Source organism: Brassica napus, chromosome A3 (genome assembly GCF_020379485.1).
Source record: "Brassica napus cultivar Da-Ae chromosome A3, Da-Ae, whole genome shotgun sequence".
Classification (NCBI taxonomy): Eukaryota; Viridiplantae; Streptophyta; class Magnoliopsida; order Brassicales; family Brassicaceae; genus Brassica; species Brassica napus.
This window is the reverse complement of record NC_063436.1, coordinates 22,773,687-22,798,865: the sequence shown is the minus strand read 5'-3', so window position 1 is coordinate 22,798,865 and position 25,179 is coordinate 22,773,687. Positions and strand designations below refer to the sequence as shown.

Genomic DNA, 25,179 nt, shown 5'->3' with positions numbered 1-25,179 from the left:
CGATTAAATCATAAAATTGATAAATAAATTAGCTGTTAATTATTTGGCTTAGCTATTTCTAATTTGATTTTTATTTTAGATTAAGTTAACATTTAATAATAAATTTTAGTTTTAAAAAATAATTTACTTATATTTTATTTAATAAATAGTATATTTTAAATAGGAAAAACTATAAAAAAAAAACTTTAACTTACGGAAAAACCAAAATAATATCCAATTTTTATTTAAGCCAGTTTAATCTCTACCTTTAAAAAAATACATTTTAAATCTTTTGTTTGTTGACCACACTGTTTATAATACATGAAAAGTGTGTTAAATCGATTTAGTGGTTGACTTTTTTTGTTTATCAAAAATTACATATTCAACAATAATAAGGTCAAAATGGATAATTTTAAAAATTGAAAGTTAAACTAACTGAAAGTTCAGTTTTTTTTGTTTCGTTTAGAAAGATATTACCTTTCAATGGTTCTCACTTTTAGAAGTAAGTAAAAGCACTTATATTTTTCTGATCCAAAATAGAAAAAGCCGCTAATATTCAAACTTTTCAAAACAAATACAAAAATAAACTTTGGTGTCTTGCGTACACATACTCTCTCCGTATGCATCTCAAGATTTTATTTCAAAACAATCTATATGTATTGTTTTTTCTGCTAAATCTATATGTATGTATTTTGGTCTTCTCTATAATGGATTAAACGTACAGATTTACTCACAATGAATTGGTTGTTAATTATCTCTTCTTCCAATCTGTTGTTTCATCTCTGGTATGGCCTTCGTGACCATGATCAATGCCAAGTTGCTTTCAAATTTAGGTGGTACCAAACTTATTCTAACCGGTTTATTATGGAAACCATGGAAGAAGTACAACGAAGTTGGAGAGGTAGTAATTTCTTTGTTGTATGGCGATGTTTCTAGAATTGTTAAATTGGTCATTCCAAATTTTTTTTTTTTGAATCATTATATTGGATTTTTTTATTGATGAACATCTATAGATCAAAATTGGAAGTTGACCAATTTTATACAATAAAGAAAACAATGAAAAAGTTTAGAGTTTCATATTGTCAATATCCAAACATGAACACCGCAGTAAGAGCTTCGTAAGAAAGCTACTTCAAATTTTATTCCATGTAATGTTATCTTTTAGTTTTAGATTTATTATTTTATATGTAATTTTATATTTTATATAAATTAAATAGTTGTAAAAAATAAAAAAAGGAAATATACATCTCGTGATAAAAAAAAGTAAAAAACTATTCCTACACAAATTAGAAACTAATGTGTCTCCTTATAAGAAGAGGCTCAGAGATTTGGAGTTGACATACAAAAGTACAATGAGTTTTTCGTTTCGCCTAGCAGCCGCCAGAAAGAGAAGCAAGACTGTCGTGAAACCTGCATGGAACCTCCTGGATGAGCTATTGATGGAGATCCTGCCGAGATTGCCGGCCAAATCGCTGATGAGGTTCAAGTGTGTGTCAAGGCTCTGGTATTCCCTTATCACTTCCCGATATCTTACCAATCTTTTCCTTAAATATTCATCACCGTCGGTTCAAAGAAGCCGTATGCTCATGTCTTTTGTGGACTCTGACGAGCCGTACAAGTATGCGTTGATCTCATCGTCTCATGACCCTGTCCCTCTCATATCACCTTTCTACCCTGCCCCCATGTATGACCTCGACCAAGATCTTACCATGCCGAGAATAGGAGGCTGCTTTGTCAGCGCTCTTCGCGGCTTGCTATGTGTCAGACTTCTGAGAAGTGTTCGAATATGTAACCTTACCACCATGCAACGTGTGATCTTGCCCATTATAACATCAAGAATTGTGCCTGAAAATAATGAGAATATTTGGAGCTACTTTGGGCACGAACCTGTTCATGATGAATACAAAGTGCTTAGTACAGTTTGGGAGGTGAGCGAAGAAGAGATAGTAGTGAGATCTGAGCATCAGGTGTTGGTACTTGGTCATGGAGCTTCATGGAGAAGCACCCTAAGCACCAGTCCTCCCCCTCCTCATTGTCCTTACATGCATGGTATCTCCATCAACGGTGTTTTGTATTATGGAGCTTGGGTTGTCAAAAATAGATGTGTGGTCATGAGTTTTGACATGAGATATGAGGAGTTCACTTTGATCGAACTGCCTGTTGAGGCTGGCATTGTATGGGAGGCGCGTTACATGAATCTCATGAACTACAAAGGCAAACTAGCTGTGTTTGAATATTCAAGAATTATGATTAATGGTAGCATAGATTTATGGTTTGTTCAGGATGCGGGCAAAAGTGGATGGTCGGACAAGAAGTCTTTTGTTTTGCCTATTTTAGAAACGCGCACACTTTCCATGGCCAGCAGGTTGCTGATACAACCCACAAGTCACAGCAGTGAAATTTGTCTGACACCGGAAGAAATCTGTCGGCATAATCCACGCTCTGTCATTTATGATTTGGAGAGGTGCAAGATAACAAAACTCATTAATGGAATGAGAATAGTTGATAGGTTTTGGGGAAGCAGGTTTATGCAGACGACTTTTTGGGATGATATTGAGAGCATCATGTATTTGGAAACCTAATTATATTGTGTTTAATATCTAATTGTTTTTGTTTTATTCAATTGTTTCTTTCTTCAAACACTGTTTATTTTCCTCTACTCAAAAACTTTCTAGCTCTTGCAGTCTAAGAGATGATATTTCATTAAATCCTTTCACCAAGAGCTTGCAAAGTATTTTTATGTTGATTAATCAAGAAAACCTCATCAAGCACATAGCAGTGGTCCTTAATACCAAAGTTGACCAGGATACACTTTTTCAGGTGAGATATGAAATGAAAACAGTTACCCTTAATCTATGAAATCGATAAACTATAACCAGATAGGTTGATCATCATTGTCTCATTGGATCTCCAATGAAGATCTCAACAGTGTAGTGTACTTATTTAAAAAATCACAGTACAAGAAAAAAAAGAGAAAGATAGTATTTTTTCCAGGCCGGAGATGCAAGAAACATGATGATGATCAGTATCCCCAGTAGTCGTTACGGATTTCGTCATCAAACTTCTTTTTGAGTTCTGGGTGCTTCTCAAAGTACTCATCTGCAGTCATCGTGCTGAGCTTTTTCTGATTACGCCCAACCACACACAGTAAAGACAGAGGATTATACATCAGAATCTCGAATTAAAGAAAACTATACAACGGATTGAACTTTGTGTAAGATAAAATTGTAACTGGGGGTACTTACGCTTATCTCCTGGACATCAATAATTTCCTTCTCCAGCCGTTCAGACTCCTTGAGCGACTTCTGTTCTGCTTCTTTCAATTCCACCAACTATATACAAAAAGAAGAACGACACAAAAGAAACAACTAAGTAAGATGAAAACACCCTTGTTTAAAAAAAAATCATGGTAATAGAATGAAGTTTCTAAAAGCTCTATTGCTCACCAGAGCATCAAACTTTGGCTTGTATTCAGGGGTAACATTGTCCACGTACTTGGGAATCTCAACGCCTGCACCAAACCAGAAAGAGCAATCAAAAAGTTCGTTTAGGTATATCTCCATAGCTCCAACAATCAAAAAAGAAAAGAAAAACAACAACTATGGGCTGTGTTTAAAATGGCGCATGGCGCACCAAGGCGAGACGTGCCGAGCCTTGCGCCTCGCGCCATGGCGCAATATGGCGCTCGCCTTGAAGAACATTTTGTTTTGTATTGGAGAAGAAACTTAGAGAACACTTATGCAATGATTGATATACTAAATTTAAATAAGATGCAAGCTTTATTATACTAGAGAGTTCTAACCTTAAGCAAAAAACCTTGAGATCTATGTTTATGTTTTACGTAACTTCTCTTTTATAAAGCTTTAAGTTTCCCCGGTTAAGTTTTTTTAAAGTCTAAGGTTTAATTTTTTTTTTTTTTTGAGCAAAAAAGTCTAAGGTTTAATTATTAATTAAGGCTTATATGGTTTACATACGGTTTACATTAATCTCGCCTTACGCTTGCCTTTGCCATGCTCGCCTTCTCGACAAGGCACCCATGGCGCGCGCCTTAGGGAACCCACCCTCGCCTAGGTGGTACATGGCGACAGAGCCATCGCCTGAGTGCGCCTTGCGCCATGGCGCAAAAGGCGAGCGCCATTTTAAACACAGACTATGGGAATCAAAAACTTCAGGTTCAGCCCCTGATCTAGAGGAGATCTCTTTCAAGACATTTTTTAGCCAAGTTCAAGAACCAAATAAACGCACAAACTAGTTGAAACGAGTTGATAAGTGCATTTGCATCATAACATAGGTCAGCTTTTTGCAACAAGACAAGTACGAGCATAGAGAGGTTCTGTTGAAGAAAAAAGATTAAGCAGAAGAACTTACTGTCATAAGCTTCCTTGTACATGTCAACAATGCCAGATCCAATACCCTTTCTGTAGAAATCCCAATCAATAGGTTCTGGCTCCTGCAACAACAAAACAATCGTAGGATATGGATAAGCATTTGAAACTCACTTGATCCAGATTCGAATCCGAAATGATGAAGATCTACGATTCTAAATCTAAACCACAGGCGAATGGAATTAGATGAAACAAACAGATCAATCAAGAGAAAGAGAGTGAATCGGGAGAGAACCTGGCTGAACTTTGTCTGGAGCTGCGTGTTGACCTCGTCGAAAGCGCGTCGGAGGTTAGAGAACTCTCTGCGAGCCTCGTCGGTGACAAGGACCTTAGCCATCCCTTCCCAATCTATGGTCCTCGACGCTTTGAATGCCACATCCGCCACTTTCTTGCCTGCTCCGCTCATTTTTTTCTCTATTTCCCCCAAAACACACACTGATGGGATTGAGAAGAGGAAGAAGTAGAAAAGAAGATATCAAACGTCGTCGTTTGACTCCCGACTTATGAAGAAAGGGAAGAGCCCTAGAAGAATCTTAAAAAGCCTTGTAGGCCCTTTCATTTCTTTTTTTTCTATAATTTAGTCCCTTTATTATTTATTCTTACTAAAACGACACAACAATGTTTCATTTCAATACTGGCTCTGAGTTTTACAATATATTGACTCTCTTGGAATAAATCAAAAATCTTAAATGGGTCATTGGTATTTAGTACGTTGAGTTGTTGCTCTTGACTGGTAAAATCCACTTTCTTATGGTGTAATAATCAACTATTTGGTCATAGGCAAACTAATTAAAATTAGTGTATATGCACAATGTGTTTTTCCTTTAACTTATGGAAGTCTGAGAAATTTCTTTCGACGTATTTCAAAATTTTGAATCGAATTGATGTGCTTGGGGTATTTCACAACTTTTAAGAATGATTTTTGTTTGTTTAATACAAGTAAAACGAAGCTCAACCAAGGGCATTTGGTCTAGTGGTATGATTCTCGCTTAGGGTGCGAGAGGTCCCGAGTTCAAATCTCGGAATGCCCCTCTTTTTCCTTTTTTCTTCGACATAAAATATGTTTTCCTTTTTTTTTCTTTTCCAATAAAGTTCTTTTTAATTTGGGGATTTTCTTTTCGGTTTCTGAGTGAGAAAACTGTGAACAATGGCGGAATCAGTGCCGGTATCAAGTGATATACCCGCCGGAGAATCCAAGATTCTCCCTGTCGAGGCCGAAACCATCAAGCAGAGAGTCGAAGAGGTTGTACAATGGGTTGATTCGGTAAATAAAGTTTTCTCCTTTAAACCTTTGATTCCTTGTCTTTCTTCATACCAAATTCAAGATTTTTTCTGGTCTAAGAATAATCTTGTTTTAATAATATATATATAAGATTGTCTTAATTGTTTCTACTTGCAGCTTGAACATAAACTGACAGAAGTAGAAAACTTTTACTCGACAATTGCCGTCTCAAACTCCTCCCCTAGACATGTTGTTGGGATCAGGAAGGTCCAACAAGAGGCTGCGCGTAGAGAAGCCGTTGCTGCAAAGAGAATGCATGACCTCATGCGTCAGTTCGGAACAATCTTCCGTCAGGTATATACCTGAATTGATGATCTCTCTTCTTAGCATTTATGTCTTCAGGAGGAATCACCATTGTTATATTTTTGATGTATTCAGATAACGCAGCATAAGTGCGCATGGCCTTTTATGCATCCTGTTGATGTAGAAAGTCTTGGTCTTGATGACTACTATGAGGTAACCGTCTTCTCCTTCTCAGCTCTCTCAACATATTAACATTCTGTAAGGAGTCCTCTTTACTTTACACGACACGTTTTGATGATTGTAGGTTATTGATGAGCCCATGGACTTCAGCACGATAAAGAATCAGATGGAGGCTAAAGATGGTACCGGGTACAAACATGTTATGCAAATATACGCTGATATGCGGCTAGTGTTTGAGAACGCAATGAAGTATAATGAAGATGCAAGTGATGTCTACTCTATGGCCAAAACATTACTGCAAAAGTTTGAGGAGAAATGGGCACACTTTCTTCCTAAGGTTCAAGAAGAGGTAATGATTGATTGATAGATTCATATGTTTTTCTTGATGGACCTTAGCACCAATGTTGTTGATTACAGGAGAAAATACGGGAGGAAGAGGAGAAGCAAGCGGCAATGGAGGCGCTGCTTGCAAAAGAAGCATCTCATACCAAAACAACTAGAGATTTGAGCAATGAGGTTCTTGTTTTTTTCCCAATATAAGCGTCCCTTTCTTCCTTTTGTATTATTATTAACCTTTTAGCTGTCTGTCCAGATTTGCAATGTTAATGACGAGCTGGAGAAGCTAAGGAATGTAGTTGTGGGAAGATGCAGGTTGGCCTAATCACTCTTAATACATACTTTTGGTTTCCCTCTGTTCAATGCCTCATTATATATATGCTCAGACGGATGAGTGATTGATTGTATCAGGAAAATTACAAGTGAGGAGAAACGTAATATTGGTTTTGCATTATTGAAACTGTCTACGGATGAGCTACAGAAGGTGTTGGGTATAGTTGCTCAGGCTGATCCTAGATTTCAAACTAGAGCAGAAGAAGTGACGATTGAGATGGATGTACTGGTAAAACCTCTTACTTATTAGTGCTTATCTGGTCGGAAGACCCTTACTTCTTTTTTTCTTTCTTTAAGGTAAGTTATCTTTTGAATGCAGGACGAACCAACACTGTGGAGGCTAAAGTTTCTTGTGAAGGACGCGTTGGAGAATGCAAAGAAGAAAGAAGAGACGATAAGGACAAAACAAAACAATGAGGTTTCTAACAAGCGAAATGCAGTGAACAAGTTGGCAGAGAGAAGAACCAAGCGGCCATGCTTGTGATCCACACAAACAGGAACATCTTTTCTTTGTTCTGCAATCGTTGTGTATATCAGAAACAATAGTAGCTTCTTTACTCGTTTGGATTTTACTAATGCAATTTTCAAAGACTTTAGCTATTGTGATGATAAAGACTTTATGAATATAATGGGATAGATTAGCAATTAATAAGCCTCAGGGTTAATGTGTAGTAAGTAATATATAAACGCGCTTTAAACTCATCTGTTTCCATAGTCATTCCACACTCTGCATGAAGATGGGAGAGTTTGCGGCCAAGGAGAATGAGAATCCATGCGGTTTGGAAACGGAGTTAGCAGAGAGATCAATGTGGCTGATGAAATGCCCTTCTCTGGCCGCTTCCTCTCTAAAGTCTCTTCCTTTTCCGAACGATCCGTTTCTTCCTGTAGCCAAACTGATAATCTCCATAGACCCTCTCGCTTCTGTAGACGATGAAACCAAAGTCATCATCTTTTTTTCCCTTCCTTTCGTCTTTTGCATCTTCTATCTGCATGCGTGTGTCTCGTTTTTGCTGAGTTTGGATATGTCGTGTGGGTTCTTACATTGATCAGAGAAACATTGTGGTTGTTTTGTCTCAGCAGGTTGCAATGGAACTAACGCGAGATGAGTTTGGAAACATCCCAAAACGTTATGCTTTGGATATGTCTAAAGATTTCATCCCCATGTTTGTCTTCTGTGAGTCTTCGTCACATGGTAAGGAGACTTAGAACACTCTCTCTCTCTCTCTCTCTCTCTCTCTCTCTCTCTCTCTCTCTCTCTCTCTCTCTCTCTCTCTCTCTCTCTCTCTCTCTCTCTCTCTCTCTCTCATGTCCCTCTTTGTTGGATAATGGTATGTTTATCTGCAAACCCAACAAATGAAACTTTACTTTACTTTGATAACGGTGTTGATTGTGTTCTCTTCAATGATATTCTTATATGAAAACTGTCAGGAGAAGGGAAGATTAAAGGAACTAAGGTTGAGTACAAGATTGTCCCCCAGGAGTAGGAGGAACTCTCTCTCTCTCACAATGTCTCGTTCATGTTTTAGAATAATAAATTTGATTTCTATAATAAAGGCTAGCTAGTCAGTTACTTCAACTGTAACTGCTGACCTTGACTGTAATAAGAAAGAAAGGTTCTTTCACAAGTGGACAACAACACCCTCTATGGATATGCACTTGATCAACCCCAGTGTGGTTTGGCTGTTCTATCTTAACCCATAATAGAAAAAATTGCAAATAACAATATGGAATCAATGATACATAACTAACAGGATTGGTGAAGCAAAAGCGAATATAGCTTACAAAGAGAAAGAGAGACTGATGAAGAAGCAAAACTAGAAGAATATCACTTTTAAACTCTTAAAACGCCAAACTTTTCATGGAACTTCTTATTGTTACAGTCCAACATATCTCTAAGGCTGCAGTCAACATCACTCTTCTTAACAACTTTATACCTCGACTCAACCTTCTTCTTCAACCCATGCTGAAAAAACTGAGGATAACCAGCCACCTCATCCAACCCTCTCCCCATCACATCCACCAAGAACCTGATCCTAGGCCTTAGCGAGTTCCCAACACTCTTTATCAACACAGGTGGGTAACCAGCCACCATACTCGCAATCTGCGCATCCCCAAACCCACACTCCTTCAAATACTCATAGTTCGGTCTGAGTATCTTCCCAACGTCCCTGCACACAACTTGCGGGTGGTTCACAAACACAGACACAACCCCATCGTCACTCAAACCGACACACGACTTCAAGAACTCGGTCGTAGGACGCAGCCTCTTCTCAACACTGTAACCCATCAGAAAAGGATGCTTCACAAGAACCTGACCAATCACACCACTGTCTTTATCAAGACCAAGGCTAGCGAGAAAGCTGACTATAACAGCAAGCTTGGTCTCGATCCCGTAGCTGATAAGCCTCGGGTTGAAAAGGAGTATCTTCCCGAGGTGGGACTCAGGGACTCCCAAGGCTTGGAAGAAGGCGAGGAGAGGGCAGAGCTTCTCCTCGAGGCTGTGAGCGAGGATGGGAGGGAACTTGGTGATTGCGGAAGTGACTTCACGCGGGTTTCTTCCGAGGGAGGAGAGGCACTCGAACATGGGGACGAGACGCTCGTGGAGGCGTAAAGTGAGGATCTTGGGGCAGCGGGAGACGATGTAAGGGAGCTTACGGTCTTGTATCCCGACAGTGTTGGTTAAGTAGTCCCAGTTCTGCGATGCGACGTCGGTTTGAGCGTTTTCGAGGTGTTTGCATTTTGTGAGCATCTTCTCGATGCTCTGTTCGTCGAAGCCTTTCGACTTTAGGAAGTGCTTGATGCTCATGCTGCTGCTGCTGCTGCTTGTCACCACCTCCATCAACGCTGAAAACAACAAACAAACAAACAAACAAAAATGTGTTTTTTTTTGTTCGGATAGGGTAATTGAGATGATGATTAGGAGTAGAGAGGAGGAGTGAGAGTACGTACCTTTCGCTAAGAGCCTTTTGCAATTGAATTGAGGTTTTGACAGTGGGAAGAAGAAGAAAAGAAGAAGAAGAGCTTATCCACAGAGATAGAGTTGCGGTTTGGTTTATAAGAAGTAAACCGGTCGGTATAGTTATGACTTTTGGTTTATAAAAAAGGGTGAGATTTGTATTTGATTGAATAAACCGAGATTGATATGGGTTTGGTCGGTTTCGGTTAGAGGGTTACAAGAAACTGGTCAGTATAAATATCACTGAGCGCCCAATTATCAATTAATTTCAAATAGCAAGATTTGAATAAACCGAGTTTGGTATGGGTTTATCTTTGGCTCGGAAGATATGACTATTTTGGTCTATTTCGGTTTTGGTTCAATAAATTCTCTCCTTCAAAATTTTGTATTGCCTCAAGATAGATAAATGAATTGTGAAACTGTAAGAGCATAATTAATGGGGGGGGGGGGGGGGGGGGGGGGGTTTCTATATATTTTTGTATAATTTGGTATTTGTGTATTTGTAAAAATAGTAGCAAAACAAATGATAATAAGTATGAAATTTTATAAAAAATTTTGAGGTTCTTAGCGGAATATAAGAAACGTCATTAATCATGCTCTAAGAATTCTCTCTGTTTTGGATTACTATGTGTGTGTGTGTTTTTTCTTTAACATAATGAATTGTAGTATTGTACTTGGGGAGATTTGAACCATGGTTGATGCTATCACATAAACCTTAATGTCATTTTGCTACATGATTTTTTTAGCAATTTGGGATTACTATGTTTCCATCGTCTCTCTTCTCCTCCTTCTCTCTGTTTCCTGCATGAAAATGGAAGAAACTGCGGCAAATAATAATAATAATGGGAGTCAAGATTTGGAAACAGAGTTTGCAGAGAGATCAATGTGGCTAATGAAATGCCCTTCTCTCATTGCTCCTTCTCTCGAACCTCTTCCTTTTGAAGACGATCCATACCTTCCTGTTGCCAAAGTCATCCTCTCCATCGATCCTCTCGCTACCGTGGACGACGAAGAAACCAAAGTCATTCTTCTTTTCCTTCCTTTCCTCTTTTGCATTTAGGTTTTTTTTGGTGTAATAAAACATGTGATTCTTTTGCTTTTGTCTAAGCAGGTCGTAATGGAACTAGCTCGAGATGAATCTGGAAACGTTCCAAAACGTTTTGGCTTGGATATGTCTAAGGATTTCATCCCCATGTCTGCTTTCTCTCAGTCTTCACAAGGTAGTAAGATAAAATTTCTCCGGTCCCTCTTTTTTTCAGTCTGTACCATGCATGCTTGTGCTATGTTGGTTCTTCTATGGAAAGCATCTTTTGGGGGATAACACTGATTAGAGATTTTTGACTTTGTTTGATAATGGCATTCTCATATCTTTGTTTCTTGTTTAACATTTTTTTTTGTGAAGGTTTTACTAATGGTGTGATAACTATGTTGATTCTATTCAACAATGTTCTTTGAGGTGTAGGGACAATGTCAGTAGAAGGGAAGATTAAAGACAAATTTTACATGAATCCTCGTACAGAAAACATGGAGAGCTATGGAAGGCTTTGCCGTGAAAGGGCAAGCAAGTATATGTGCAAAAATAAACAGATACAGGTTCTTGTTAAAGATGGTTAAATAAACATGTTTGCATCTTTTGCATGATCATGTTTATGTTTTTTTTTTGTGGACCAGGTCATTGATAATGCCACTGGAATGCATATGTGGCCAACACCAGGAACTATAACCCCCACAGGCTTTCTTGTATCTATCTTTACCACTCCAAACACACATTACCTACTTTTGATTTTTGTACACATGTGATAAACCCATTCATTACTTTGTATCAGGAAAAGAAGAAGGTGACAAACAAGACATCAGAAATGAAGAGAACAAGAAGGGACCGGAGAGAGATGGAGGAAGTCATGTTTAATCTATTCGAAGGACAGTCGAATTGGACTCTCAGGCTACTCATTCAGGAAACTGACCAACCAGAGGTAAAGCCAAAAGGAAAATTTACATTCTTATATAGTTCTTGAATGAGAGATTTCAAAAGACAAAAATATAGGAAGATGAATACACAAATGAGATATTTTTGCTGCTTAAAGAAATGTGATTATGCAGCAATTCTTGAAAGACTTGCTTAGAGATCTTTGTATTTACAACAACAAAGGAAGCAACCAAGGAACTTATGAGCTGAAGCCTGAGTACAAGAAAGCCACACATGAATAGAAACTCTCTCTCTCTCTCTTTCTTTGGCTTTTTCTCAGCTCATGTCCAACTCTAGTTGTACCGATTAATATGATATAATTCACTTTGGATCCAACTGGTAAAACCCGTATGTATTTTTTCTGGGCTCCTTCCCTGAATATTTTATACTAATCAAAATTGTACATTTTTTTAATATAACATACATTATTAGTCTAGATTTCCGATGCATGTCTTTTAGCCAAAAGGTTTTCTTTCAGGTTGTGGATATTTAACTTGATAAGTTTGATATGTAGAAAAGATGAACTAACTGTTTATTACACTTGTAACTGCTGATCATATGATTACTATAACAAGAAAGATTCACTCACTATGCCTTAATTCTATATAATAAAAAATATGTTACTGGCTAGTGTTTTAGAAAGTCATTAGTCTTTAATTTTGAACATTCTCAACTTGGGAAAACCAGGTCCCAGCTCATAAAAATTAAAAATGTAAAATTGGTGGCTTTACTTGTCCTTTAAGAAATTTCTCATCAACAAAGTAAAAAAAGGTTATGTGAAGAATTGGATTCAAGTACACTATCGAGTACCAAAACATTTGTTATATAGCAAAATGCTTGGAGTCAATAGTGAGTTACTTGGAGATCTTTAGTTGATTTGGTCGGCTGTATTATATTGGTGAACTCGTGTTCAAGGCCTGTTTTGGTGGAAGGACTCCTGGCTTTTTAATAAGATAAATGCATGCCCTTGAGGCCTTGACTGACTCCGAGGTTTCAGGGATCATTTTGAGTAAGAGAGGTGGCGCATGCCATTTTTTTTTTTGTATTTTAACGCCGTCATGTGACTCTTGCTATTATTTATATGCAAGTATCAGGTAATGCTTAAGATGGAAGCATGTTCATCTTGTACGTTGACTATAACCTCTCCTTAAGCTTTCTTGAAGCTGGGAGAATCGCTAACCTTGATTATAAAGAATATAAAGAATATAATAACAAAGAGGGGGTGGTCTGGTCGGCGCCGTCCCAACTCTACCAAGTTCAAGGTTCGATGATCATTTCGGAGATGTTATTAATTAGTCTGTATATAAAATGGAGCGGAAGGAGTGAGGTAGAGAAGCAAGAAAGCTGAAGAAACCAAAATGTTTTCTTTGTTGTTTTCGCGGTCACCTTTGTGCACAGTAGTCATAGTATTCTACACTTTTGTGTGCATTCCCTTAGAGAGGTTGAAGAAGCAGTGTGGAGTTGCTGAACCGCAATACGATGATGGTTACCACCTACCCGGTTTTATGTTTGGGGACAAGGCAAAGAAGAAGGAAGAGAAAGAGGAGAAGATATGCTGCTCAATATGCCTTGTGGATTATGAAGCTGAAGATGCAGTGACACATCTCCCAAGATGCAATCATCTATTCCATATCAATTGCATTGAACCTTGGCTTCTCAGTGGCCATCTCACTTGCCCTCTCTGCAGATCTTTTGTATTTTCTTCTCCTTCTTCTCCTACACACAACAATGTCAATACTTCCCCCTTCTCTTTCAGTTTCTATCTCTCGTTCTTTTTTTGCTTGTTGTCTCTCCATCACCTGCTTGGATGCTTGTTGTAGCCTTTCACTCCTTGTTAATTAACACCCATTCTTTTATTATACATATACTGCATTGTTTTGTCTTTATTACCATGCACTGTTGTACATAATGCGTTAATTCCTACATATCAAAGACTCTGATTATGAAGTACTAAACAGTAGGACTGAGCAAAAAAAAAAAAAACCGAAATCCGAATGGATATTCAAACCGCCTCAGAATCCAAAAAGATCCTAACCAAACCCAACCCAAATATGTAAAATATCTGAACAGATCTTTTATCCTAAATCCGAGCACTCGAAATACCTGAACCGAGTCCGAACTGATACATGTAAGTCTATCCCTACTAGTAAACAGAGACAAAAGCAGCACTAGTTAGTACCACAGCTCTATCTCCCTCCAATTACTGTTATGTTGCGTGTGAACCAAGCATTCTGGTTCTGTGTCTAAAGCCCATATAATCTAATGATTAATGGGCCGTAATGGGCCTTATTAAATACATCACAGATTAAAACTACACATTCGTTACAACAAGAACAGAACAGCCTGACTCGGCGGTTCCGACCAAGATGTCGCCGCAGCCACCGCAACGTATTGGCTTGCCATGGCCCGAGCTCAACGATGGTTTGACATACAAAGATGTCGTCTCATCTTCTGACTCAGGTCTTCCTCTTCCCTCCTAACTCTGTTGGATTAATAAAGTTTTGATTTTTTACTATGTTGTTTTTGTGATACAGAGTTAAGGACGGTGTCAGATTTCTACTACAGCAAGTACAAGAGCTCAGCTCCATTGCTTGGGTTCTACTCTTCTTCCCTCCTCCTCTACTCATCTTCTACGTTTTCATTCTTTATTAATATCTTTTTTTCTTCTTTCAGGTGGATTCAACGAATCCAAAACGGACAGGTTGCTCACTCTTTTCATGTAATTTCTTGCTTGATTCTTTAGAATTTTGTAATTTCATTTCTCAGTTCTTTTGGCAGATACAAGTTGATGGGGAAGTTGTAAAAGATCCCAACACACTCCTTAGGTTGGGAACTTGCTTTGTTGTTACAATAGGTCTAAGCACTAATAAAGAGTCTTGCTTTTAGTAAAGGTTGTGTCTTTGTTTGTTTCTTCTGTCAGGAGTGGTTCCAAGTTAGTTTACCATAGGCTTCCTTGGAAGGAACCTGACACGCCTCACTCGCTAGATATTTTGTATCAAGACGATCATTTGGTAACTTCTTCTCCTTCTGAAGACAACTTTAAAACAGTCTTTTTCGATTTTGTTTAAAGTTGTTTCCTTTTGCGTTCTTGCTGCTATCTACAAATAGGATTGACCAATGCGACTTCTTGTTCTTTTAACTTGGTGTGATGTGGACTTCATATGATGCAGATCGCTTTAAACAAACCGTCTGGACTCCAAGTATTGCCAGGAGGGCTTTTCCAGCAAAGAACTGTGTTGACGCAACTGCAGTGGTGTTTTGGTGAATCACACCCTGTCCCTGTACATCGACTAGGGAGAGGAACATCAGGTTAGCTTATAAACCAACTAAGATTCAAGTATTCTTCACGCCTTGATAAAAATGTTGAGCTCTTCACTGGACTTACCAGTTTACATTGCAAAAGCATCTTTACAATGATCTTTATCTCTCTACTGGGGACTTTGTTAAGATATATTTATTTCATTTGTTTCAACGGATGGACTCTTTTCTCAGGTATACTTCTCTGTGCTAAGACAAAGCTTGCAAAAACTAAACTTTCAGCTTATTTTGCTGAGGGGACGTCTCTTGTTGGGTCTGGGTGAGTTCGTTCATACATGATTTCTGGCTTATATTTTTGTTTTACTCGGCTCATTCTTGAAAAGATCTTTGGTGTTATATCATTTAATGATAACAAGTCCAATATTGTAGCAAAGATTCCAAAGAACATGTATAATATTCTAGTCCTTTCTGAAAAGGTGTCAACTAGTATCTAACATAATGAGGTGTAATCCATGTTACCTGTCTGAGAAATCATCTATCACTAAAGTTCATGCACTACTAAAAGGTGATTTTGAAAAGAGTACAAAAGAATGGATCTTAGTTTCCTATCTCAGTTAGCACCTTGTCTATGCTGGCCACCACAATAGCCTACATGTTAAAGAGTTTTTTCTTTGTTTTGAAGTGCACTTTCCATTACGTTGTACTAATATTAAGTAAATTCTTTCAGCAACATGGGTCAAGAGTGTGGAGCCGTAAGAAAAATATCAAAGATATATCGAGCACTAGCAAGTGGTATAGTTGAAGAAGACGAGGCAAGGCCACTTTATTACTTTGCCATGATACATTTATTTCAAATGATGCAACTGAGATAGCCCCCTCTTGACGATGGTTCTTTGTTATTTTTAACATTTTGAAGGTAGTTATCAAACAGCCTATTGGGGTGGTTCGATATCCTGGCGTAGCAAAAGGATTATACGTTGCTTCTTCGGAAGGTTAATTCTAATAACTTAACACCATTAGCTAGTGCAACAGGATAATCCACAGTAATCTAAAATGGTTTCGTGATTTTGCTCTTGACAGGCAAACCTTCTTTCAGCAAAGTAATCGTTTTGGAAAGGGACAGGCAGAGAGATTGCACGCTGGTTAAGGTTGTCATCTTATTTCCAATATGTCACACAAGGATAAAAGCGAATGAGATAGTAATACCAAAACGAAGTTCTTAAAAAAGACCTTGTTACTAATGCAAAACAGGTGGAGATACAATCTGGAAGACCACATCAAATCAGGATTCATCTTGCATACATTGGACATCCTTTAGTAGGTAAAACTTCTGTTTCATTCATTAGCATCTAACAAGAAAAGTTGGATACGTAGCTTTGAGAGACATGATTTACATGGAGTCAGTATCCCCATGCTTTCAATCTATTTGAAGAGACTTGTTTTGCAACTTATAGTTATTTATCAACTAGGCAATCCTGGAACAATCTAACTAGCTGCCTTCAGTAGAAAATTGAATAGAAAATGATGGTGGAATCACATTTCAGTAGAAAAATGACTTAGTCCTGTGATGCTTCAACTAGCTATAGCTGATTCTAGGACATGAGTTGTTTGTGGCATAGTTTAGGAAGGTTTTGCTAGACATGAGTTTTATTTTGGCAGTAGTCTATGAAAGAAGTGATGATTTTTACAGTATCTCAGTGCAAGTCAGCAAACATGAAATCTTAGCTTACATGTTGACCAAAATGCAGGGGACCCACTTTATGTTGCGGGAGGACAACCAAAGGGTGTTGATCCAGATCTTGTAGATGCTACTACTACTTCTTTTGCTGAAGATGGGTACAAATTTGCATTTTATTTTTGCATTTTCCAATACATTTTCGAGTTTCCGTGAGATCAAGGGTCTGAAATTAAACAATGTGGAGCTAACTAATGTAGTATGATGCAATGGGTAGTTTCTTGTGGAGTGTGAGTTGGGACTTGTGTTGGGGAATAATAATATCGAAGCACCTTAGCTGAATATTTCCTTGCAGGGGCTACCAAAGACCTAATCAAGCTGTTCCTGGGGATTGCGGATATCATCTTCATGCACATGAAGTAGAGATACCAAACCTGTTGAACACTCATAAGGTATATAAATCCACTCGTGCTAATGCCACAGTAATCAAATATCTGAACGTTTTTTTTGCAGTTGTCCACCTATCTAAATCAGCTGATAAATCATGTCTGCAGGTTGTAAAGGTAATGGCGCCATTACCACCAATCCTCCAAACAAGTTACTTGGCAGAAGAAAAAGGCCTTTCCTCATGCAAGTTAAGTTGAGTTAGTCTTTCACCAGACAACATTAGATGTTATTCTTCAAGAGTTATCTCTCTTTCCATGTTATTGTCAGCAACAATACAAATACAAACATCAGCTATGGATTTTGTGGAGGCACCTAACTTAAGTTGAACCAAAAGAAGGAAAACAAAATGCCTATAATGACTGACATTTCTAAATTAAGAAAAGAAAAAAGGACAAAAAATGAGATGATATGATACATGATGACAAACAAAGAACTCCAAAACAAACTAATAGTAATGATCCTAAGAAGTTTTTGGTTCACCTGGTTGCTTCTGCTAAACCATTTACCCCTTCTCCTATGTTACCTTTCATCCTTACCGCTAGAGACATCTGCTCTCTCTTCGATATGCTTCCCAAAGCTCAGAATTCCACTAACATCCAGCTGAATCTCTTTGCTACTAACAATTTGCTGCTTAAGATGCGTGCTAAGTGCTTCGGGGTAACTTGCAAGCAACTTGGCAGACTCTGGCAAAGATGTGAGCACGGTTTGGATGTTGCTGCCATCCCAGAAACTGTAGCTCGTAATAGGAACATTCTGAAGGTGTTGCTGATTAATGTACTGAAGGTCCCCGCTCAAGGTTGATGATGACCTGATACTTCCGCCTGGATTTTGTTTCTGCTTGCTTCCATTATCATCTGCGGTTAGTACTGTGCCAAACAGCTTCACATCTCCATTCTTATCGAGCCTCTCAGAATCAGATAAACTAAACGAGTGGCTCCTGCTATGACCAGATAATCCATCTTTATGGAATACCGTCAGAGGCTTTGTAGCTGAGCTAGTACACTTTCTGAGTGAGAAACCTTCACCTGTATGTTGGGTATTCACAATCAAATCAGATTTTGACCTAATAATCCTGCTCGGATCTTGTGTGAATGATCTCCAAGGAATTTGACAAGGTTCCGTACTAGTAGCATTTAATCGACCACTCTGCTCAGGTTTCACATGGCCTACAATCCGAAGCCTCCTATCCAAATTCAGATTGACCTCAGAAAACTGCCAGCCCACGTTATTTGTTTGGACAACAAGAGAATTTGATAACTCGGACTCTGTATGGCAACTTGGATCTCCTTGTGGTACACTGACGTCGACAAGGTCTTCCTCAATGGGAACGTGGTGCAGACACTCAGGGTACCTGAAACTTGAAGGTGCAGCTTCAGCCTCAAGGCCATAATTTATGGCTCTGTTTGCAGCTTGGATTACTCCATCCTGCTGCGTTGAACTTTGATTAGGCAATGCAGTACCTTCACCTCCTGAGCCCTTGTGCGAGCTTTCTGTGGGTGTCTCTACAATTGTACCGGAAAGAGCGCTTGCGCCACAATATAAGGGGTCAGAAGATACAGCGATAGGTGTTAAATTACCTTCATCTATTTCCATAGACAGTTGATCACTGCTCTTAATTTTCTCCGCAGCGACAGATGTCAAATCACCTTCATCTATTTCCATTGACATTGGATCATTACTGTTAATTTGCTCTGCAGCGTGACACTGGCTCTCAACAGAATCATTGTTTACCAAATCTCTGCAAGGTTCCGAAACTAGACCCGGACAGTCCCCATTGATACATGCATTGTTCACGAGACTGGTACCATCTTTCAAACACAATAATGTCAGCCCAATATCTTGTTCTGATCTACTAAGGCCGGCTTCCACATTTGCAGAGCCTGAATGATTAGCTCCCTCCTGATTCATGTTAAAAGGTGAGGTAGGCGAATTCAGACCAATCTTGGCGCTAACTCCATCATTGCATATGGCAGAATTACTCTCCATGGCACAAGGATCCTCCAAGTCGCTTCCACCAACACCCTCATTGGCATTATCAACACTTGCGGATGTGCTAACATTTGCAGATCCAGACTGTCTACATTCCAACCCAAGGCATTTCCGAACTTTGCTAAAGAAAACCCTACACTGATCCGGAGACCTTGTCCTGACGAAGCTTGATAATGAAGCAAAATTCTTGCCAAATAGCGAGAACCCCTGTATAAAGGCAGATCTCTCAGCATCGGTCCAATGAATAGGTCCCGTTTCTTCGCAGCTCTCTTCGGAACATGAGTCCTCGTCTTCATTGCTGTTCTCATTTTGTGTAGAATGAGATATCCGAGGTTTTTTTGCAGCAGGATCAATCTTCAGATGATACATACACTCCTCTCTAGAGTTTATCTGCTCTGATGACAAAGGACCAACAGCTACGACATCTGCACCAAGATTTCCTTTACGAGGGAAACCGAAACTGTGGGAGCACCCTTCAGAGTACTTGCCATCATGCTGCAATGAACTAGAACTGCTGCTACCTCTAAGGGTAATCCTTTTGGAAGAGATCTGTCTGGTTGATGCAACCTTGCCTGCGTTTGATGCTATGATGGAGACGGCACCTAAAATATCAAGAGAGGCAGCCCCCATCTCACGATTCCACTTTTTTCGTGGCGCCAACATGTAGGTGTGTTTCCCTTCTTTACCATAACCACACTGCTTCTTTATCTTCCCAAAACTATCAGACTTGTGGTTTTTGTAGTAGTACTCGACACAGTCCGCAGTTGTCTTCTGAGAAAGATGTGACGCAATTTTCTTGAAATCCTTCCCGTGCATTGCTAGCATATCCAGGAAAGTCTCTTTCTCCTCTGGGGTCCAAGGATTAATTTTTGTTCTTTCCTTCTCAACGTCACATGGATCTTCAATCATCCCATTACTGGAGATAAAACGTGACCTCGCCCTCTCTTTCTCATCCAAAATCATCGCAGGCATTCTCAAAATGTCTCTAAAAGGCTTTAAACGGGTACCATTTTGTAGTTTTTTCATGTAACTTACGAGCTCTGTCGTGGACGCTACACTATCCCTTCTCTGAGCTGCACGCGTATAGTAAACAGTTATTAGACGTCAAAATTCGATGAAAAAGACTTAAATTTATTTGTGATCACTGTCCAAAAAATTCCCGAAGCAATCTTTTGGACAACAACTCCTACTTCATGCCAGACAAAGACACACCAAGGAAGACTTAAAATACCAAGAGAAAAAAGCAGAGAGAAAAGAGATTGTGAATACATTACCTGAAGAAGAGAGCCTCAGGCGTAAAGGTTGGGGAAGCTTCAGACGCCCACTAATTTTGGCATTCGGTAGCACTTCGGTTCTTTTGTTAGACTTTGGTTGGTACTTTGTTAAAGCTAGTTGATGCAGATCTTTCTTCCATGCGAGCTGAAACGCTTTAAACCGAAGTAGCAAAATTTTCTCCCTAGCTCTCAAGAGCTCTATCCTATCGGCAATTTTTTCTTTGACATGAGAATCAAACTGTCTTTGACGTACGCCAAGGAATCGCGAGTCATCAAACGAACTGAATTCTCTTGGAAGTAATTCATTAAATACTCCAGATGATTCACTGGCATATATCTTATTGGTAGATAATAACTTAGCACAGTGCAAGTCTTCATTAGAAACCATATCATCAGCACAAAAAAGGTCAATAGCTTCCTGACTGGCAACAGCAGATGTGTTAATCGCTTTGGAAGAAGCAACTACCCTGACAGACGGCATGCGCAAACTATCTTCATTGCTTCCGACAGTGGCAAAAGCCTGGGGTAGAGACTTAACTTCTCCAGGACTATCTTCAAATATTTCAACAGGAGCCTTGGCTGAAACAGCCTGATGAACAGGATCTCTAACCAGTGTTTCAGCTACAGAGGAAGCTACTATCTCGGGGCCCAAAATACAAGGAGATTCCTGCTTCTTGGACACATTTTCATCCCCCTGACAAAGGTATGAACTGGGTTCAACAACACGGCACTGTCTTCCACCTTCAAGTTTTAGTGCCTTCTGTTTGTTTTCAAGCATATCAATTTCAGACTCAGCCATCTCCACAGCTTTCAAAATATCACCTTTCCAGGCAAGTAATTTGTTCATTGATGTCAACTGAGCGGAACTGAAATCCCCTATAACAGGATCATCAGTACCAAGCAACTCACTGAGCAAACAGCCAAATCGTTCCATTGAGACGTTATCAAGCTCCTCTATATTGATTGGAAGTCGTTCAAGGTAATCACTAGACACGGGACTTGGTGAACGGCAGATGTTACTGACATCACTAGCACCTATGGCAGCCTTCGCAGATGATTTATCTGCAAACCCTGCACACACAAAAATAAAATTAGATGGTATGTTACATTGTTCTTTGCAGAAAATAAGGGGTGAATGTATACAAACAAGTGCAAGACATGAAAAAAAGAGAAGGGAAATCAATGTTTACAAGATCAGATATATGACAGAAGAGCTCAAGTAATGGGAAAATCATGCAGATATATCCAAATAGCAGACAGAGTAATGTATTAAAAAATGTACTGTACCTGGTGATGAACTGCAATCTACAGAAGATGGAGTTGTAGGTGAGCCATAACCTGGAGCAATGGCTGCTGTAGGACTTTCACCAGCAATATTTTTGTTCAAAGAATGCAATTCCCCTGTACCGTTTTCCAACAAAGCCGTTCCATCCTCGATTGTGTTAACATCAACTTTCTTATTCTCATATTTCGCCAGGCCCTCCCCCCACCCAAGACGTTTCTTTCTAGAAATCATCTCCTCAGACAGGGTCGTTGTGGCGCATGCAGTAGCATCTCCTGAAGAAGATTGCGTCGCAGCAACAATTTTAGGAAGAACTTTCTGCTTTTGATCGCTGGAATCACCAACCCCCAAGCTTTTAAAGCTACTTGAGTGACTAAAACCTGAACTCTGAGACGAAAAACTCCCAGAACATACTGGAAGTTTCCCAATTGCTCCCAGGGAACTCTCCTTCCCACTTTTCATGGTACCTTCTAAATCACTGACTCCACGTAACCTATTATCTTCCATGTTTTCCAGGTGAAGCTGTTTCCGAGTCCCCTCTAGCTCTGCATGGCGGATTGGAGGATCTAATGAATTATCATTAGCTAACCTTCGAGCATACATCAAACCATTGGATTGATTTGCAGTAGAACACTCCTTATTTTCATAACTCTTTTCCGAAGTAGGCCGTTCAAACAAGCTAAGACAGTCAGAATGAGGATCTATAGGAAGTGAAGGCCTTTGATCAGAAAATTTCGGCTCGTTTTTAAATTTGAGAGTCTGAACCGGGTTACACATCTCAATGTCCGGCTGATGAGTGGAGTTGGGTGAATCCGAAGAGTTCACCAGAGTAGAATGCGTATCTGAAGCATGTAGCGGCCTTTCATCAACTGACCTCCGACCATTTCTAACACCACATGGCCTCTCAAAAGCTCGAGAAGAGCCGTTGCTCATCTCCAATGTACTGCACTTCTCCTTCTGGCTTAAAGGAACCCTATCATCCCTGCAATTCCTGGTATATCGCCAGTCTCCACGTGGTGCTGACTGTCTATAGTAGTCATGACTAGACTCCTCCGCAAACTGGTACCTTCCGCCCTGCTTACCATGACCTTCAGAAAATATTGAAGACAAAGAGGAAGATGAAAATTAGAAACTCTGCAAGAACCATATTCATCCAATTATTAACTTCTGAAAAGGGTATCTCTCCACGATACTGGAGACAAGACTTTGATAATGACTAAGGAACAAAGTTACGATCTTTCATCCTATTCTTAGATTAATGAGCAAAGGGCTACTAACTCAATTGAGATAACAAACTAGTCTTGCCGGCAAACTATATCTACCTGAGTGTTAGATTCCAATAAATAAAAAAATTGCTCCTTTTAAGAATAGCCTCATCAATTCACTTGGTATCGATCTTCAAAGTTGTAGTATGCTCCAAAAACCCCCCTAAATAGGGATAAGACAAGAACTCAATATAAAAGAAACATAATGAAGATAGGCCTCTAAATCAGCAATAAAAACAACACGAAGCGGCAGATTCTAAGCCCTAATAAGCGAGAAAAAGATGACAAGGAAGCAAGAGACAGAACAAGTGAGAGGATGTTAAGTCACTTACAATTAGGCCTGCGGAAGTCACCAGATCCCCAACGTGAATACTCGCGGGGAACATGGTGAGAAGAAGGAGAATCAAAAGGTGGCTCGGAGGGCCTCTCACGCTTCCTTGGCCTCAGGAGCTCCTTCCGATCCCAAGATGTGTGATCCTGCGGCCATACTGGAAGTTTTCCAACTGCTCCCAGAGAACTCTCTTTCCCACTTTTCATGGCACCGTCTAAATCACCGACTCCACGTAATCTATTATCTTGCATGTCTCTCAGGTGCGGTTTCCGAGTCCCCTCTAGCTCTGTATTGCGGATTGGAGGATCCAATGAATTATCATTAGCCAACCTTCGAGCATACATCAAACCGTTGCTTTCTGTTTGACACTCTTTATTGTCATAACTGTTCTCCGAAGAAGGCCGATCAGAATGAGGATCTATAGGAAGTGATGATGGCCTTTGATCAGAATTGTTATGCTCATTTGTAAATTTGAGTGTCCGAACTGGGGTACACATTTCAGGCTGATGAGTGAAGTTGGGTGGAGGATCCCAAGAGTTCACCAGAGCAGTATGAGTATCTGAAGCATGTGGCGGCCTTTCATCAACTGACCTCCGACCATTTCTAACACCAAACGGCCTCTCAAAATCTCTAGAAGATCCGCTGTTCATCTCCCATGTATTGCACTTCCAGTCCTTGTGGCTTAACGGAACCCTATCATCCCTAAAATTCCTGGCATATCGCCAGTCTCCACGTGGTGCCAACGGTCTATGGTAGTCATTCTCAAACATCCGAGCACTGGACCGAGAAGATGTGTAACCATGACTAGTTTCCTCCTCAAAGTCGTACCTTCCGCCCTGCTTACCATTACCTACAGATAATATTAAAGACAAAGAGGAAGATGAAAATTAGAAACTCTACAAGAACCATACTCATCCAAATACATAATATAAACTAAAAAGTATCTCTTCCAAACTTTGGACATTTACTGCTGAAGGAAAAAACTAGAAGTATAATATTCCCAACAAGGATATACGAACCAAATTCTAGGAGACAAAAGAATCCCACACATGGGCTCCAAATTAAAATCTAGCAGATGTAAGACACCCACAAAACAATACCTATTGTCATCAAATTCTAAACTAAACTAACACCAATCCACAGTCCTGTAAACAGGTCGTGTAGGATAATGACTCAGGAGCAAAGTTAGGTTCTTTTTCCTATTTTCAAATTTATAAGCAAAACAAGAAGCTAGCTCAATCGGGATAATCAGATAACAAACTAGTCTTGCCGTCAACCTGAGAATTAGATTCCAAATAAAATTAAAAAAAAATTGCTCCTTTTAAGAATAGCCTCATCAATTCACTTCCTATCGATCTAACCCTAAATCGAGATAAGGCAAGAAGAACTCAATATGCCTTTGAAGCGGCGGGAGTCTAAGCCCTGAGAGAGAGAGGAAAGCATACAATTAGGTCTGCGGAAGTCAGAAGCAGATCCCCAACGCGAAAAATCGCGGTGAGAAGAAGGAGAAGGAGGCGAATCGAAGGGCGGTGGTGGCTCGGAGGGCCTATCACGCTTCCTTAGCCTGTGGAGCTCCTTCCGATCCCAAGATGCGTGATCCTGAGGCATCAAACTATCGAGAACGATGATCGCATAGATAGATAGAGGATTAATAACCCTTTCACCACACTCCAAACGAGATTAAGAAGGAGGCACGAACGAGCTTGTAATCTTCTTCAGTACTGAGAATCCACCGGTGAAGAGGCTTTCCTTGAGTCGTGTAGCGATTTGATTTTATTATTCTCTGTAAAATTGAGCTCCCAACAAGAGGATGGAGATAGGGAGAACGATGAAAGAGAAAATCCCTGTGACCTTAAGACGCCTATTAAACTCTTTTTCATTATCTTTTTGGCGTCCGCTACTATTTTAAATTATTTTACTTTTATTTTGTAATAAAAACAAAACAAAAAAGAGTAAATAAATCCAAGTTAAAAAAAAAAGTGTTATTTACTTTAACTT

At 39.5% G+C, this 25,179-nt stretch overlaps 9 protein-coding genes and 1 non-coding gene across 11 annotated transcripts; 7 read left to right on the top strand and 3 right to left on the bottom strand.

Annotated features, from left to right (window-relative positions):
* Positions 1 to 1,331: 1,331 nt before the first annotated feature.
* Positions 1,332 to 2,706, top strand: LOC106376958 (putative F-box protein At3g52320). The gene has a single exon (XM_013817105.3). The coding sequence runs from the start codon at positions 1,332 to 1,334 to the stop codon at positions 2,559 to 2,561; it is 1,230 nt and encodes a 409-aa protein (XP_013672559.1). The 3' UTR covers positions 2,562 to 2,706.
* A 101-nt stretch (positions 2,707 to 2,807) lies between these two features.
* On the bottom strand, positions 2,808 to 4,865 carry LOC106440060 (ATP synthase subunit d, mitochondrial). The gene is made up of 5 exons (XM_013881648.3): positions 4,600 to 4,865; positions 4,348 to 4,429; positions 3,426 to 3,490; positions 3,225 to 3,311; positions 2,808 to 3,103 (listed from the first exon to the last, which is right to left on the bottom strand). Exons 1-5 carry the CDS (start codon positions 4,768 to 4,770, stop codon positions 3,002 to 3,004), a joined length of 507 nt encoding a protein of 168 aa, XP_013737102.1. The 5' UTR covers positions 4,771 to 4,865; the 3' UTR covers positions 2,808 to 3,001.
* A 458-nt stretch (positions 4,866 to 5,323) lies between these two features.
* On the top strand, positions 5,324 to 5,395 carry TRNAP-AGG. The gene has a single exon. It is a non-coding gene; the product is annotated as a tRNA-Pro (tRNA).
* A 20-nt stretch (positions 5,396 to 5,415) lies between these two features.
* Positions 5,416 to 7,409, top strand: LOC106448480 (transcription factor GTE6). The gene is made up of 8 exons (XM_013890363.3): positions 5,416 to 5,628; positions 5,764 to 5,940; positions 6,025 to 6,102; positions 6,194 to 6,418; positions 6,487 to 6,585; positions 6,662 to 6,720; positions 6,817 to 6,967; positions 7,058 to 7,409. Exons 1-8 carry the CDS (start codon positions 5,512 to 5,514, stop codon positions 7,220 to 7,222), a joined length of 1,071 nt encoding a protein of 356 aa, XP_013745817.1. The 5' UTR covers positions 5,416 to 5,511; the 3' UTR covers positions 7,223 to 7,409.
* A 60-nt stretch (positions 7,410 to 7,469) lies between these two features.
* LOC106448506 lies at positions 7,470 to 8,552 on the top strand. Its single transcript, XM_013890385.3, has 3 exons — positions 7,470 to 7,679; positions 7,819 to 7,930; positions 8,167 to 8,552. The coding sequence occupies exons 1-3, from the start codon at positions 7,470 to 7,472 to the stop codon at positions 8,220 to 8,222; spliced, it is 378 nt and encodes a 125-aa protein (XP_013745839.1). The 3' UTR covers positions 8,223 to 8,552.
* Positions 8,437 to 9,807, bottom strand: LOC106448489 (transcription termination factor MTERF6, chloroplastic/mitochondrial). Its single transcript, XM_013890370.3, has 2 exons — positions 9,688 to 9,807; positions 8,437 to 9,582 (listed from the first exon to the last, which is right to left on the bottom strand). The coding sequence occupies exon 2, from the start codon at positions 9,575 to 9,577 to the stop codon at positions 8,570 to 8,572; it is 1,008 nt and encodes a 335-aa protein (XP_013745824.1). The 5' UTR covers positions 9,578 to 9,582; positions 9,688 to 9,807; the 3' UTR covers positions 8,437 to 8,569.
* A 349-nt stretch (positions 9,808 to 10,156) lies between these two features.
* Positions 10,157 to 12,087, top strand: LOC106448498 (general transcription factor IIF subunit 2). The gene is made up of 6 exons (XM_013890379.3): positions 10,157 to 10,715; positions 10,806 to 10,914; positions 11,157 to 11,287; positions 11,366 to 11,434; positions 11,521 to 11,667; positions 11,795 to 12,087. Exons 1-6 carry the CDS (start codon positions 10,413 to 10,415, stop codon positions 11,900 to 11,902), a joined length of 867 nt encoding a protein of 288 aa, XP_013745833.2. The 5' UTR covers positions 10,157 to 10,412; the 3' UTR covers positions 11,903 to 12,087.
* Positions 12,088 to 12,355: 268 nt separating this feature from the next.
* LOC106361906 (RING-H2 finger protein ATL18-like) lies at positions 12,356 to 13,954 on the top strand. Its single transcript, XM_048776767.1, has one exon. The coding sequence runs from the start codon at positions 13,019 to 13,021 to the stop codon at positions 13,478 to 13,480; it is 462 nt and encodes a 153-aa protein (XP_048632724.1). The 5' UTR covers positions 12,356 to 13,018; the 3' UTR covers positions 13,481 to 13,954.
* A 6-nt stretch (positions 13,955 to 13,960) lies between these two features.
* Positions 13,961 to 17,500, top strand: LOC106448470 (RNA pseudouridine synthase 5). 2 transcript variants are annotated; one of them, XM_013890355.3, is made up of 14 exons: positions 13,961 to 14,120; positions 14,195 to 14,255; positions 14,334 to 14,361; positions 14,439 to 14,485; positions 14,581 to 14,671; positions 14,831 to 14,969; positions 15,153 to 15,237; positions 15,646 to 15,730; positions 15,835 to 15,910; positions 15,999 to 16,066; positions 16,170 to 16,239; positions 16,667 to 16,754; positions 16,949 to 17,045; positions 17,148 to 17,500. In XM_013890355.3, the coding sequence occupies exons 1-14, from the start codon at positions 14,027 to 14,029 to the stop codon at positions 17,235 to 17,237; spliced, it is 1,119 nt and encodes a 372-aa protein (XP_013745809.1). In that variant the 5' UTR covers positions 13,961 to 14,026; the 3' UTR covers positions 17,238 to 17,500. The 2 variants fall into 2 exon arrangements, with proteins under 2 accessions (XP_013745809.1, XP_048632722.1); XM_048776765.1 differs by having other exon boundaries at positions 13,971 to 14,120; positions 14,195 to 14,361.
* On the bottom strand, positions 17,245 to 25,031 carry LOC106448464. Its single transcript, XM_013890350.3, has 5 exons — positions 24,627 to 25,031; positions 23,183 to 24,031; positions 21,591 to 22,673; positions 20,304 to 21,374; positions 17,245 to 20,102 (listed from the first exon to the last, which is right to left on the bottom strand). The coding sequence occupies exons 1-5, from the start codon at positions 24,787 to 24,789 to the stop codon at positions 17,560 to 17,562; spliced, it is 5,709 nt and encodes a 1,902-aa protein (XP_013745804.1). The 5' UTR covers positions 24,790 to 25,031; the 3' UTR covers positions 17,245 to 17,559.
* Between the last annotated feature and the right edge of the window lie 148 nt (positions 25,032 to 25,179).